At 47.2% G+C, this 15790-nt stretch overlaps 1 protein-coding gene across 1 annotated transcript; it reads left to right on the top strand.

Annotated features, from left to right (window-relative positions):
• Positions 1 to 437: 437 nt before the first annotated feature.
• Positions 438 to 13047, top strand: LOC116485608 (serine/threonine-protein kinase SBK2-like). Its single transcript, XM_032181100.1, is given in 7 exon segments — positions 438 to 458; positions 3325 to 3348; positions 3351 to 3436; positions 3438 to 3504; positions 11058 to 11247; positions 12015 to 12217; positions 12478 to 13047. Coding segments are annotated over 7 exon segments (1161 nt in total).
• Positions 13048 to 15790: the final 2743 nt, after the last annotated feature.

Genomic DNA, 15790 nt, shown 5'->3' on the forward strand with positions numbered 1-15790 from the left:
GCCCCTGCCACCCAAATAGAAAGCAAGTGCTCACTGCTGACACCCCACGGGGGCCATCTCTGTCTTTCTCTCCTGATATTGACGACAACCTCAGAAGAAGCCCAGGCAGTTGCTTGGCATTAGATGAGACACTGACACCAGGGATGGTGTCCCAGCAGCAGTGGTCTCCAAGGGGTGGCAGATGGTTTGCTGCTCCATGCAGATGAAGGTATAGAAATGGGGTGATGTGGCACAGCAAGGATGAGCCTTCCTCAGGGAGACACAGCATCTGTTGCTTTGCAGCCATGGCTAAAGGCAGATATGAGACCATTGCAAATTTGAAAGGCAGGCAGGCACCGTCATTTTCCCTTTCTTCAAAAGTGTCAGTGCCCTCAGGGTGCTAATGGGCATGGGTGGCCCTGCCCAGCCTCACCTGGGGCTCAGCTCACACCCTCACCATGTGGGACCAGGTGCTCCAGGTAAGCTCAGGTCTTGGCTTTTAGTCCCTGCCTGATCTCAGCTCTGCCTGGCAGTCAACAGGTTGTATCTTACATGGGTTACCAGCACTGGGACTGTCCCTGACTTGTAGATCAGCTTCTCAGCTGGACCTCGGACCTGCTTATCACCACAAATTTGCCTGAGTTCTTGCCTCAGCAGAACTTGGCTTCCATCTCTGGGCCTGTCCCACATGCCTTGCAGAGGCACTGTGGTGGGACAGCCCCTGTCCTGCCAGCCTTGGTATCTCACTCATCTCCTGGCTTCATGATGTTTAGGGACCAGCTGCCCCCTCTCTGTGCCCTGACAGAAGGTAGCTTTCCCAGCAAAGCATGGTGTCTCTGCACCACTGTCCAAGTCCCACTCTTCCCCTGCAGGCCCAGTCATTTCTCCTGTGAAGCCCCACCACAACCTTTCCTTTCCAATGATATCCCCAAGCTGACCAGACCCCGCCAACTCATCCTGCTGCGATGGCACCGTCTCACCAGGTAGGGGTGGGTGCTGTGCAATGAGCTGCCACCGGGACAGTCCCTAGGTGACAGATAAGTCACTGAACCTCAGGGAGAATGTTGATATGCACCCTGGTTGCTGGATATTGTATATTATTTTAAGCCCTGGAGGAGTGACTGGGAGACATGCTAATGAAAAATGTTAAAATACACCTTTTGTGAGTCCTCATCCCTGCAGTGAGGTTGAACAGCACCGCCTGAGCACTGCCCTGCCCCAACACTGCACTGAGGCCTTGGGATCAGCGATCACCGAAGGGAGCAGCACTGCCTCTTGCAACCACCCTGCACCCAATGCACCCAACAGTGCAGTCCCCATGCTTTGTAGCCCTGAGTGTAGTGCTGTTTCTGAGGGGAATGTGTCTGCTGGTGGACTATCTTTCTTCCCTCCTCTGTGTGTGAATGCAGGCGAGGTGGGACATTGCACCGCGCTGCCAGGAAGGCGGCCAGCAGATTCCTCAGCGATGGGGTAGCGCTGAATGACCTCAGAGCACAAGTGGTCTGTGCAGCTGGTGGACTCCTCCGAGCACCCTGCCTGTGCCGAGGAGAGCTCAGGGCCCCAGCTCCCTGTCCAGGAGGCAGCCCCCACCTTGTAGCACCCTGCAGATTGTTTTGCCTGCCTGCCTGCTGGGGCTGGAGGGGATGCAAGTGTTTGTAGTTCACAAATTTATTAATAGAAGAAGATGTGGGTAGGCAATGGGGAAAATCAAAGAGCTATTCTCACCCCAGCATCAGGCACTAAGCTGGTTCTGAAAGGTCTGAACAAAACTCAAGTACTGGTATCCTCAAGTTCATAGCTGGGACAAACTTTCAGAAAGACAAAGGCAATCTTGGTTATATTATATTTGCAGCTCTGCCTCTGTTGACTTTGTCCAATATCTTGGTGGCCAGTGGGATAAAATGTGTGCAGCATAGGTGAGATAGGTGTAGGTGTTAAACTAACGGAGGTCCTGAAATGCCCAAGTACAGGCTTAATTAGTAAGATAGCAAGCCCTAGGACCTCCAACAGCTGCTCTGTGCACAGAATAAATAAATAAAGGAAATCTATTTGCTTAAATAAAAAAACAAAACAAAACAAAACAAACAAACAAACAAAAAAAAACCACAACCAACCAACCAAAAACAAACAAACAAACAAACAACAACAACAACAAAAAAAAAACAGCTGGAAAATGAGGAAGACTGCTGTATTTAGTTCCTAGATCTGGAAGCAGGTCTGAATCAGTGACTGGAGTGAGGGAGAGAGGGACTGTGGAGTCAGGGCACTTGGGTTCCTTTCCCAGTGTTGCCCTGTAACTGTGACTTCAAGCAAGTCCTCAGGGACCCTTCTCAGTTCAACTGCTGAGTTGTGTACTCTCACCCATTCTGACCCCACACAGCCAGAAGCCATGTTCCTGGGGAGCTATGGTTACACCATACCATTTATCCCGGAGTTGATTCCTTGGATATTGGATAGGTTTCTCCTATACACTCCCACCAGCCCAACCGTAATGTTCTGCAGTAGGAGCTTTGCACGCTGAAGGCCTTTCCCAATCACCGGGGCATCCTTCAAGCACAAGTGTGAAGGGGCAGCCTTGAATGGCATGAGACCTTTAGGTCATCAGCACCACAACCTCATTCCCCACCTTCTTATCCAGAAGCACGGGGACAGCTGAAAGCCTGACTATGCTACTGCTCTTGCCCTCTATTTTCTTGCACCATCTCTGGGTGGCAGCAGACTTGCTGTTCACAGGTCTGTGATGGCAGCCCAGTGCATCTCACCTTGCTGCCCCTGTGCTGGCCAGAGCCCTGAGAGACAAGCCCTTGGGGAAACCCCTCCACCTTCAGAGAGCAGGCAGTAAGGTTCAGTCCTGTGCTGGTGACCCAGAGTACCTATGCTTATAGGTGCTGTACTGCTGTCCCATGTTAGACTGTCTTTCACCTCTGCCCCCGTGACATGACTTTGAGCCAGTTACAGTTTGTACCTAGTCTCTGATGCTCACTGGAAGAAGCAATTGAAACCAAAATGTCTCTGTCCCCTTGGTGGCCAAGAGAAAGTGCTGGTAGCCCACAGTGGCCCTCAGCCCTACAGTCACAGCCATACTCTGACTTAGCACATGGCCCCAGAGCAAGGACCATGCACCAAACGGAGGAACAGCTTTGCTCCCTCATCTGCAGGGATAGCCCAAGCTGTAGGGATGGTCTGGAAAGGGTGGATCTGCTGAAGGACCCCTGGGGCTCATGATGGCCCGGCTAGAGCAGAAACAACAACTCCACCCCGATCCCTGCGACACTTCCCCCTCCACGAAGGGGGCTGATGGATGACCCCCTTCTTCCCCCTGGGCCCCTTTTTTCCTCTCCCCAGCGGTCACCTTCAGCCCCGGGGCAGTGTGCCCCCTGGACCAGAGGCTGGGGAAGGGGCGGAGCGTCATGCTCAGCCCCGTAATGCCTGGCAGCCCCTCCGGCTGCTCGGCACAGCCCAGAGGCAGCGGAGGCGGCAGAGGAGAGGCTGTCCACGGCTGTCTGTCCTGCGCTGCTGGAGAAGGTGAGAGGCTTGGGATGGACGGAGAGGGTGTGTGGGAAGAGAGGGTGCAGTCGTGGCAGGATGACACCGACTGGGTGGGCAGGTGAAGGGGCTCAGCCAAGCACCCCTCACCAACTAGCCTCCGGCTTCGTGTGCCGGCACAATGTGGAGTGCCCCAATTCCCCATGTTTGGTGCCCAGCATGGTCTTGGTGATGGTGAGCTCCTTGGGTGTCTCTGCCCCAAAACACTGCTCTACGTACGGGGGATCGCTCAGCGGTTGTGCCTGGTGGGACGGTACGGCGGTACCAGCGTGTTGGCTGGGAGGAGAGCATGATGTGGCTTGGTCCCAGAGAGATGGCTGCTGATTTTTGACCATGGCTCTGGTTTACTGCTTCCTGGGAGACACTCATGGGGCTGTCCGTGGGGAGCCTGGTGGGTGTTTCTGCCTGAGAAGAGCACTGCGCAGTGCTGAGGAGGAGATAGCCAGGCTGTTCTCCTCGGTGAGATTAAGCACTAACTTGCGGACCTGTTATAGAAAGCAGCTCGTAAATCTATCAGTAAAAAGGCCAGAAACAGCCACTGTGCTAATATGCTCTGGTCTCTTGCCTGTACTAAACATGGTCTGCGCTAGAGTGTACCTTATAGGGAAAAAAAATCCACATTCTTGGGTTAAAAGCCCCAAAGATGGAGGAATATTCTTCCATACCATTTGATGAGCTTCTTAGGGGTAAATATCCTTCTTCATAAAATTTGCATCACATCTGAGGTCTGAAATTGCCTCATTTCAGCTTTCAGGATTTGTTATAATGACTTAGTGGGAGAGCCTCTTCAACAAATTTCTAGTACCTATGAAGGTATGTGCAGATCATAAAATCATCGAGTCACTTTCTCACTATCTATATAATAAGTGAAAAAAAAAAGGCTGCTGCCCTGGAAATTTCCTGTCAGCCCTTTTAGCATAATCATGGTTCTTTTCGTGGTTCTTCTCCGGTCTTTTTTTCAGTCAAACTGTGCACACCAGTGCTAGTCTGCTGAACTGTGGTCTCACCAGTTCCATTAAAAAGATAGCAAGCATCCGATAGCTAACTCTGTTGATCCTCAGACATCAGCTTGCCTTCCAAAATGGTTGAGGAAATTTACCCTAGAGAAACCAGGCTTTCACATTAGTAGATTTCTGACATTCCAAAGATATTAAAAAAAAAAAAAAAAAGAAGCAAAAAGCACACCATAAAAAGTGGATAAATAATAATGCAAGGCAGAGCAAACCAAAGGAATGCGTTTCTAATGAAAACACAAAGGCCATTGGTGCACAATATTCTCAGTTCCAGTGCAGAAGTCATTAGCAGGTGGCCAGCTCTGTAGAAATACAGCTTTCCTAACTCAGCTGATTTTCAGAGATTAAGTTTCACGCTGTCTCAAGGCATCTGTGTGTAGAAAACTCTCCAGAAACTAAAGTTCAGTGCAAGAGGCATATTGTCTCACAACAGGTATCTTCTTTTATTGTAACTAATAGAAATCTAGCTACCTTCTATTGTAACTAATACGAGTAAGGCTGAATGGCTGTATCTGTTTTGCTGTTGGTGGTGGTTTTGTTTGTTTGCTTGTTTTGTTCTTTTTTGGTTTAGAGTGAAGCTTATTTTTCAATTTAACATCTGTAAAATTCTCGTTTATCTCTTGTGGCTGATGTTTCGTGCATCTGATCATTTGTGGATGTTCTCCTTATCAGAGTGAATGCAAAGGTTGAATCTTCAGCATTAGTAACTCTCATACATTATTCTCTTGGACTTGTGTCTGTGTCATTGAGATGTGTATCTGTATCACTGCTGTCGATTTCTAATACAATTCTACATCTTCCAACACATTAAGGTCTACAAAGGAAGTAAGGGTATACCAGATCTATATTTCTGGGTTTACACAGCACCCATTCTATTTACAAAAATGCAGAAAGAATTTAGATCATTCTGATTACCATGACATTTAACTTTTTTCTTCTCCCAATGCCGGACTAAACTTCTGTCTTTTCTGTTCATTTATAATGATTTTTTATATGTGTGTTTGCATGTACTAGTTTTGTCAAGCAATGTATTGATTACCTGGTCCCATTTTTGTGTCATTTGCAAGCATTTTCTCATGACTTCAGTGCTTTCTTCTAGATCATTGATAAAGGTAAATGTCCTAGAACAGAGCTGGGATTTAATGAAATTAATCGTGTAGCATGAGGACATCACTAAAACATGATAATTTCCACTATACCGAGTCTTTCAAGTTTGCTTGTTCTTAAATCCATTACAAACTATGTGACTTACTGATTTTGATTAATGCCAGAATGTATTTGTACAGTTTTTTTTTAGAGAATGTTCACTGGATGGGATGTTTCCAGTAGGTGCTGTATAAACAAATATGAGGCTGAGAATGGTTCAGAACCTCTGCCAAAGATTTAGTTGTTAATGAAAAAATCCCTGCAGGTCAGGTCCTTACACAGCCTTGAAACAGAAATGTGGTGTTTTGATAACAACAGAGTCCCTGAGTGATCTGAATTACTGGATATGCTAAGTCTATTCAAGTAAAATGTGCTGCATTAAGGGCAGTGGAAAAGTATTGAGGTAGAAACAAGGCAGGCAGCACTCTGAAAGAGATATGTTGGACAGAAGGTCTTGGTTTGAGAATTAGACAGAAGGTTATTGGAAGATGTTAAACCAATAAGAAGACTTAGAGGTATCTTGATCTGACAGCATGAAGATGTTTATTAAAAACTCAAAATGTGACTACAATTTCTGGAAACATCCTACCTCTTTTTAAACTAGCTGATGTGGATATTACAGAAGCGCAGTGTGCCAGATGGTTTGGAAAGACCAAGTAAGGTGTTGGTTAAATACAGAGGCTGAGTATCAGGCTGCACCCTGCTAATTTTACTCAATCTAAGTAGATTAAATATGTCTTTATAGGCTCTAGTCATACCTCTGACCATGATGCCTATAAACCCTGCAACAGTCAGAAGAAACTTACAGAGCACTAGAAAAGTCTCTTCTCTAGATGAACAGCAGCAGGGAGGTAAACTGATATTAGGATATCACATAAATACCTAAAACTAACACTGGCTTTTATAGCTGACCACAGTTTGCCTTTGTATCAAGCCTGCATGATTTTTGGTAAGAGGTGCCTAAAATGCTGTTGTTGGTTATTTGGTTTGGGTTAATACTCCGTAGAAGGTCAGACTAAAAAATAGTCCCTACATGCTGTATGCTCAAAGATGTTTTTAATGGAGCATCTGTGATATGAGGAGATGCTGAGAAAGCTGAGGCTCTTCAGTGTGGAATAGAGATGTCTCAGAGGGGATCTTATTAATGGGCATAAATACCTTATGGGAGGCAGTGATGAAGATGGATCCAGACTCTTCTCATTAGAGCCCATTTATAGGACAAGAGACAGTGTGCACAAATTAAAACACAAGGAATTCAGTCTAAACAAACTAAAACAGCTGTGGTGTTTGTGGTTTTTGTTTTGGTTTGTTTTGCTGTGAGGGTGATCAAATACAAAGGGACACCTTCATAGAAAACTTGCCCCAGATGCCCCTGCTTGAGCAAGGGAATTGGACTAGATGATTTCAAGAGGTCCCTTCCAGCCTAAACAATTCTGTGACTCTGTGATCACAGTGCTGTTTCTGTTACAGTGAGATTACTTTGGCTCTTGACATGTATGAAGTGCTTTTCTGGGCAAAATATAGTAATCATTTTGGCTGAAGAAGCAGAGTAACATTACCTAGACTTAGACACTGTATCTCCATAGGCTAGCTCCTCCTCAGCTCCTCAGGAGTTTGGGTAGCATCTCCTGATGGTGGAAAGGGTGTGAATTTCTTTCTGCTGGAACTACACACTCTTTGTGGAGTTAGGATTTCTCACACACTGACAGCCTGGAATCAGGATCTCAAGCAGGGAAGGATAGTGGAGGAAAGAACAGTTTTGAAAAGGACCCTGCCTACTGCCTTCAATACAGCACAGCCAAACGGTGAGTGCATCTTGGCCAGGGCCCTGAAGGCGTCCTTCCCAATGCTGGTCACTCTGCAAAGGGCAAATGGCACTCCAGAAGGTAACAAAGGTTGCCTAGACACACAGACACACTCTGCTCAGTGGTAGCCCAAATGTAGCCCTAACTTAACTTTCTAGCTAAATGTTAACTTCATATCAGTGCTCAGGGACAGCAAGGGCCAAATCCTGCAAACTGTTCTGGAGTTGCTGCAGCTTAGGCTTCCTTTGTATGGAGTCCTGGTCAGATAGACAGGATTGTCATTGTCTCTCAAGACACTCTACACATGTTCTCTGGCTGATCTATTTTTCCAAGATGTCTATTTCACTTTGATTCTCTTCTCTGTACCTGGACAATCTTCAATTCCATGCCAGTGAACCATGTAAGGTAAGGATCCTTGCCATTTATATTGCAGTTCATCTGAAAAGTGAGAGGGAAAGACACAAGAGATTTTTGGTTATTTTTCTTGCAAAAGTTAATGGACTGAAACAAGTTGGCTCCAGCTGAGCTGGAGTGAGAAACAATATACAGAGAAGAATATCTTCCCACTCACAAAAGCAAGTTTTCACACAGTAAATAGGAGACAATTAATGAATCATGTAATATATAGAATAGATTAATCATATATTAAATAATTCAATACTAATAAAAGCAGATTAGTGAATATATAGGTGCTTGAAAATTATATCTCCATTGAATGATTCATTAGGTGGATGCAATGATAAGATTCCAGCCTTTGGGTTAGATGGCACTAACAGGTGGCCAGCCTACAAGGAAAGAAATTTTATCTAAGTCAAGTTGGAGAAATTAAGTTATCTGAGAACATTGTGAGCCATTTGCTGACAAGAAGTTGTATAAGACCATGAATTTGATATAGGAGAATTACTGTCTTACAGGTCTTCTTTTTATATTTTATCGCAAATATAAATCTAACATATGTGGCACAAGGCAAGCTGACATCTTTCCTTTTGTTCCCTAGTTAGCGTGACTTTAGCCTATCTAATATCATGGGGAGGTCTGTTTTTCAAAGGTCTATTACAGTTCAAGTTGTTCTCCATATTCCTAGATAGGACTCTTTAAAAGGCTGTTTCAGATATTCTGTTTAATGCCTAAATATGACAACAGCAGTTTGCAAATGTCAGTGTCAAAGCAGACCCATACATAGGTTCTGCAGTGCCCTTGCTGTGTGCAGTTTTGCAGGCTGTTGTGTTTGAACAGTAAACAGGAGGACATCAAAGCAAAATCTCTAAAATACTTTCCAGACTGACTTTCACTGTGTCTCCCCACCCTTCATTTGTCTGCTCCCAAGCACACATTTGTTCAATGCTGAATTCCCTATGGACTGTGCTAACTTTGGCTGCTGCTGGCTCTCACACCAAGCCAATGCCTTTTCAGAAAACCAGGGCCAGTTACTTGGTACTTCTGAACTGGATAAGTTTAGCAATACAATCTAGACAAGAAGGGAAGAGAAAAGAAGGAGAGCTCTCCCACAAGCAGCCCTACGCTCCTATAAAAATCCAGCATATTTGCAGTTTTCCTAGATTTGAATAATTCTTTTGCGACATTACTGCATTGTACAGAATGACCAGCTTTAGCAGCAGTGGGGGCCGTAAGGTGAAGGAATTGCAATAATATCAGGTAGAGCAATGTAAAACCTAAGGGAAATGGCTTCTTTCTTTCTGCTCCCACTCATATTCCCAGGATGCCATCTGCCTTATAGCAACCTGAGGTCCTGTTCCCTCCCCTAACGGCATCATGTCAGTCAGAATGTTACATGGGAAGAGATTTTGAGTTCGTAATTGCTGAAGTGAGCACTAATTTTACACCACAGCTCTGTCTTACTGTACACCAAGAGGCCCAAGAATGCTACAGCCCTCAGGCTCTTGAGTTGCACCCTGGGCTACATTAGGCAAAGTGATGTCAACAGCTCAAGAGAGGTGATCCTTCCCCTCTGCACAGCACTGGTGAGGCCACATCAGCAGTGCTAGGTCCAGTTCTGGGCTCCCCAGCAAACAAGTGATGTGGACATACTGAAGAGAGTCTGTTAAGGGCCACAAAAGTGATTAAGGAACCAGACCATCATATGAAGAGACCCACAGAGAGCTGGGACTGTTTAGCCTTGAAGGAATTACCATATCAATGTATATAATGTATAAATACCTGATGGGAGGGCGTAAAAAAGATGCAGCCAGAGTCTTCTCAGTGGTATTAAGTGACAGGACAAGTGGCAGTGGGCACAAATTGAATTTCTATTTAAGCCTAAGGAAAATCTTTTTAACCATAAAGGTGATCAAACACTGGAACAAGTAGTGGTGTCTCCATACTTGGAGATATTCAAAACCCACCTGGACACAGTCCTGATCAACCTGCCCTGAGCAGGAGGTTGCTCTTGGTGCTCCCCAGAGGTCTCTTCTGTCCTCAGCCATCCTGCGTTTCTGTGGTTCTGTCATCCAGGCCCAGGAAGACTGAGCATCTGTGTTCATAGCACAGGGGGATAGCAGAAGAAGCAGAGGGAAAGAGTCCTGTCACAGATGCTTTGAAATGCTGCTTTGTATTAGGCTAGGAAGACCAAAAAAAGCATTTATCTGAAATGGGTCTGAAGCAGCTGGGTCTAGCACAAAATGCCACTGACAGAATCACACAGAATCACAGAATTTCTAGGTTGGAAGAGACCTCAAGATCATCGAGTCCAACCTCTGACCCAACGCTAACAGTCCCCACTAAACCATATCCCTAAGCTCTACATCTAAACGTCTTTTGAAGACTTCCAGGGATGGTGACTCCACCACTTCCCTGGGCAGCCTGTTCCAATGCCTAACAACCCTTTCAGTAAAGAAGTTCTTCCTAACATCTAACCTAAACCTCCCCTTCCTTCCTGCCTAAGTTTCTTGGCCACGCAGATGGGTGACTTTGGGTCAGAAAGGGCAGCATAGGAGGTACTGAGCTCCCTTTGGCCTGCTTAGTGCACACCATACTCTGACTGGTAATCCCCCTTTTGTCATGCACTAGCTGTGCCTCTGCCTAAGGGTGAGTATGTCCATGCTGCTACCTTAAAGACTTCCTTCAGTAAGTGCTAGGGACAGGTTTCTCTGTTTGGAGACATGGCCTCTCTGTGGTAGGCTAAGAAGGGCAATACAGCTGGGTCACATGTCGCAGTCTGGGACACTGTTCATGTTTTGCTTGTTGCTGAACACCATTGAGTGTAGATTAAGAAGAGGCCTGGAAGGCCAAGCTTTAATACAGACATAGACACATCTGGGTCTTTGAAAGGAGGGGTTCCAGGGCCTATAATTAGGGAGAGATGAACACCTAGCTGGAGGCCAGGAAGAATTAGGGGGCTAAACAAGAAAAGCTTCCCTTCAGGGACAAGGACCTTGGATATAAAGAGGGGCTTTGCCAAGAAGTACACTGTATAAAAGCACAGACTCAACCCCAGCACAGATGATGCTCCAATGCATCCCTGGCCATGGCATGGTTTGTGGCATGTCTGATCTGTTTTTGCTCTGTGCATGGTGTGCTGTTCCTGACCTAGGCTGTGGTGTTTCTGCAGCGTTCAGCAATGGCCGAGAGCTCAGCTGCACCAGCAACAGTGACGGCAGCACCAACCGTGCTAGATGAGCTCCTGGAGATCACGGCTCAGAGCCTGGTGCGCACCGAGGTGGCTGAGCACTATGAGGTTATTCGGGAGCTGGGCAGGGGCAAGTATGGCCATGTGGTGCTAGTGACCCACAGGCAGAGAGGTAAGGAACTGACTGCACCCTATGAGCTGTTGTGCTTCGTCTCCTTTCCACTTGCCAGGACACCGTGTAGGCTAGTGGCTCCCTGGGGCTGAGTGCCAGGAGTGGCAGGGGGTGCTCAGAGGAACCAGCAGGGCAGGGGCCTTCCAGCCAGGGACCATCCCATTGACCCCAACCAGGGAGTAGGTCAAGACAGGGGGGCAGCCCAGAGCAACAGGCAAGATTGAGGTGATGAGGTAGGTCCAAAGTCAAGCTGGGATGTCAATCCACCAGTCAAGATCAACAGCATTCATGGACATGCACAGGCATGGATATCATATAGCTGGAACCAGCAATCCTACAGCACAGTGTAGACAAGGAATGAAGCCTTGGGCTTGAGCTTAAATGGGGCCGCTGGGCCCATGGACAGGGATGGGGATGGATGTCCAAGGTAGAGCTGGTCAAGGTCATTAAGGCATATATGTGCTCTCAGGACCCTGATGGTGCCTTCTCCAGCAGTCTCAGGTCAGACTGATGAGCCTGTGTAGCTTGAATTTCCCCTCCTCTACTCAGTGTTCCCATGGCACGCACTGACTAGCTCAAAACACACACAAGTAGCAGTGTCTGTTTTCATATCTAGTATCAGTATGACATACCTCCATACAAAACTTTGGGCCAGAGACCTCCCTGTGGCTGTGAGTTTCCACAGCCATGGCTGCCCCGTGCTCTCTCTGTCTTGTCTTGGTGTGAGTGAATTTCAGCAGGGTCTAACCCATTCTTCCCATTCCTAGGGACTCTGATGGCTCTCAAATTGCTGCCCAAAGCCAGTACCAAGCTGCACACCTTCCTCTATGAGTACTGCGTGGCACTCTCCCTTGCCACCCACCCTGCTATCATTAGCATGTTTGGAATTGCAATTGAATCCAGCCAGTACTATGGTTTCCTCTATGAACCAGCGCTGCACAAAGACCTCATCTCTATCATCAAACCCCGGGTGAGTGCTGCTACAAAGGTGTGGGGATTGGGACTATAGTGTTTGGCCTCTGTGCAGACTGGATGGGTCAGAGGGAGAGAGGAGTCAATGGCATATGGGTCTCCCACCTCTGGGGTCTATAGCTTTGAACAAGATTCGAGCTTACAAGACCAGAAACTCAAAGACTCCCTAATGCAGAGTAAAGATGAGAGCCCACCACCTTAGTAGGGCTGCCAAAATGCCATGAGGGCACATTATTGCCTATCTCTCTCCCCATGCAGGATGGGATCCCTGAACCGGCTGCCAAGCAGTGTGCCAAGCAGCTTGTGAGTGCGCTGGAGTTCATCCACAGCCGGGGCCTCGTGTACCGTGACGTCAAGCCGGAGAACGTGCTGCTCTTTGATCCGGAGTGCCGGCGCATCAAACTGACTGACTTCGGGCTCACACGGCCCAAGGGTACCAAGCTCAAGCTGGTGGCTGGGGTAATCCCCTACACTGCCCCCGAGCTGAGCAACACCGCTGATACCCAAGGGGTGCCCATCGACACCAGCTTGGATGCCTGGGCTTTTGGCGTGCTGCTGTTCTGCCTGCTGACTGGCTACTTCCCCTGGGAGCAAAGCCTGCCTGATGACCCTTTCTTTGAGGACTTCATGCTCTGGCAGGAGACGGGTTTGGAGGAGAACCTGCCTCGCCACTGGAAACGCCTGACAGCAGAGGCTGCCCTCATGTTGCGGAGCCTGCTGGCCCTAGATCCTGCCAAGCGTGGCCCTGTTGGCGGGGCTCTGCGCTATGTCGATTGCCCCTGGCGGCTGGAGGACGGGTGCAGTGAGGGGGCTGCTGTAAAGCCCTAAAGCCTACTCTCCATGGGGGAGGGAAGGCAAGTCTCATCTTGCAAGGAGCTTCAGGGTTGGAGGCATCAAGGTGGGCCTCCAGCAAAGCAGCTGAGAGACCATGGTAACCCCAAGAGAAACTTCTCCACAGCACTGTCCGTGCCACCATGGAGCCATGGTCCTCACCACCACTGCTCAGTGCCACCTCCTTGTACTTCCTTGGGGCTTGAAAATATCTCCTTTCTCTTGCAAGTGGTGGTCTTTGTGTGAAGCACCCACTTTCTTCCTCTCAGGGGTGGTTTCTAGAGGCTGCAGTGCCTGTCTTGTCCTTGAAATAGAGTAAGATATTTATTTATCCTTGTGTGTCTGTATGTGGCTCATCTTCTATCATAACAAAATGGGGGCTGTTTACTGTGGGAGAGCATGGGCATGACAAAGCCTCTGGCCATCTCAAAGCAGGGGCCTCCCTATGCTGCCTGGGTCCCTGAATGGGTGGCTTCATAAAGGTGGGATGGAGGTGCTGGGAGCCCCCAGCATGTCACTGTGGGCAGTAGCTGGGGACTCATAATGGTGCTGTGAAGGTGGTGGAAGTCATTGAGGTGGGGTTTCGGAGGACCAACTGAGGGACCTCAGCCTCAACTTGGTAGCAGCAAGTGGATATGGCAGGGTGTTCACAGGGTGCTGTGAGGAAATAAGCACAGGAAAAGGGTGGAGGGGAGCCAGGTGTGTGTGAGGACTGTGGCAATGTTGATCAGTGCCTTGCCTCTGGAGCTCTAAAACATATCTAGCTCTGGTTTGGCTTCATCTTTGCCACTCATGTTCCCTCTGCACAGCTGTTAGCATACAGGTAGCTATCATGGGTTCTTGCACAAACCATTTGAGGATTTTCCTGTCAGCAGAGTTAGACATAAGGCTTATCTCTAACATAAGGATGTCTTTGCTGCCCACTCCCCTCACTGTCTCTGAAGTTTGTCCTGTTTAGTCTACAGTGACCGCAGCTTCTTGGGCTTCTCTTCATCTGCTTTCTTTTCTTCCTGAAATGATACTTAATGCCAACCGCATAGATTGCTCAGTAGGAGTTTCCTTCTGAAAGCCTCCCTCATCAAAGGGACGGAGCCACAGGGAGCCACAGGTCACGCATTTCTTCACATTTGCTTATATTGCAGACCAGATGAGAGGTGGGCTTTTCTGGATGATGGGCTGTTAACAGCAGGAGTCCCAGTGTCAGTTCAGTTTCTCTCTAGCTCCTTTAACTCAGGAAAATGGCCTTTTGCAAACACCATCATCCTCAATAAAGCACAACTCACCTCTCTCTCTCAAGTGGCCTAAGTGCAACTAGAAAGGTGACTTCACTGCCGTGAACATCTACATATATGATTCAGCTGAGAAGACAGTGCTGTGAGGATGGTTGGCATGGGCATCACTATGAAAGGCTAACAGAGAGCTGTAACCACAGGCCACTTTATCCGTCAGAATAACCCCAGCTATATTCCCCTGCTGATTCTCCTAGCAGTCCTACACTGTTGCCTTGCTCTCACTCCTAATCCTCCTTCAGACTGACCACTCCTAATCCCCTCACAGAGCCAGCCCCTCTCTGTACCAGCCTCCACTACCACTTCTTCCCTCTTCCTATCCTGAATCCTTCAGTCCCAAGGAACCATTTCCAAAACTATCCAGTTCCAACCAAGCACATTTCCCTTGTACTGCCTTCAGGACCTAAAACAATGTCCTCTGTGTGGTTTTAGATGCCTGCATAACACTGTAAAAGACCTTCCTTATCCCATTTCTCATCACTACTGTAATCCCTCCCCTCCCTCCAGCAACACTCCTTGCCTAATCTCCAAATATCCTTCTAGGCATACATTTTAATCCTGGAAAAGGATAGCAAGGGAAGAATTAGGGATTAGAAGCTCTTCTTACATTCCTACATCTTTCCAGTCCTCAGGCAATTACAGTTGGTAATCCCTTCCAGCTCTCAGCACAGTGCCATTGCCAGAAACATCCCCAGCTCAGTTTCCATTCTCAGTGACTCTGTAAATTCCAAAAAATGAATTGTTCCAGCACCACACTTTCTACCATCTCAGTTTTTCTTTCGCCTCAGGTCCCTTTCTCCACATGCTCTTCTGTAATTCCCAACCACCGGCTCTCTTTTTCCAGCTTCTTCTCACTCACTGGAATTTTACTCCTACTTAGCTTCCACACTAACATTCCTTTTCTACCACTCATTACCTGATGAACCCATTTTTCTTGTTTCTCTCTCATCAACATCACCATCATACTGTTTTGTCCTTTTCCTGCTCCCTACGTTACTCATTCCTTGTGTCTTCCTTCCAACTCCCAGCCCTACATTATCAATCAGCACAGTGCTCACTTTCAAGATACAGTTTTCTGCTGTCTGCTTCCATTTCTGAGTCTTTCATTATCCCAGAACATAATAAATGATACTCAACTCTGGCCCACAGAGATTGGTCTCTAATTACTCTTTGATTTCTGTAGGAATAGCATAAGAGTGTAGAAGTACCAGTGGATTTCCTGTATTTAAAAAGGAGATGCACTGAGACCAAGGGATCTATAGGCCAAGTATAGGTTAACTATTTCCAGTGAAAAACAACAGAAAATCCAATACAGGTGCTTATTAATAGAGAATTAATGAACAAGAATATGGCTTTGTGCAATGTGACCCTCGGTGTTCTATTTGATAATTGTGCTTGATGAAATCATGATTGATCGAGTAAATTCATAGTCTTCTGGTATATTTTTTTTG

Source organism: Aythya fuligula, chromosome 2 (assembly GCF_009819795.1).
Source record: "Aythya fuligula isolate bAytFul2 chromosome 2, bAytFul2.pri, whole genome shotgun sequence".
NCBI lineage: Eukaryota > Metazoa > Chordata > Aves > Anseriformes > Anatidae > Aythya > Aythya fuligula.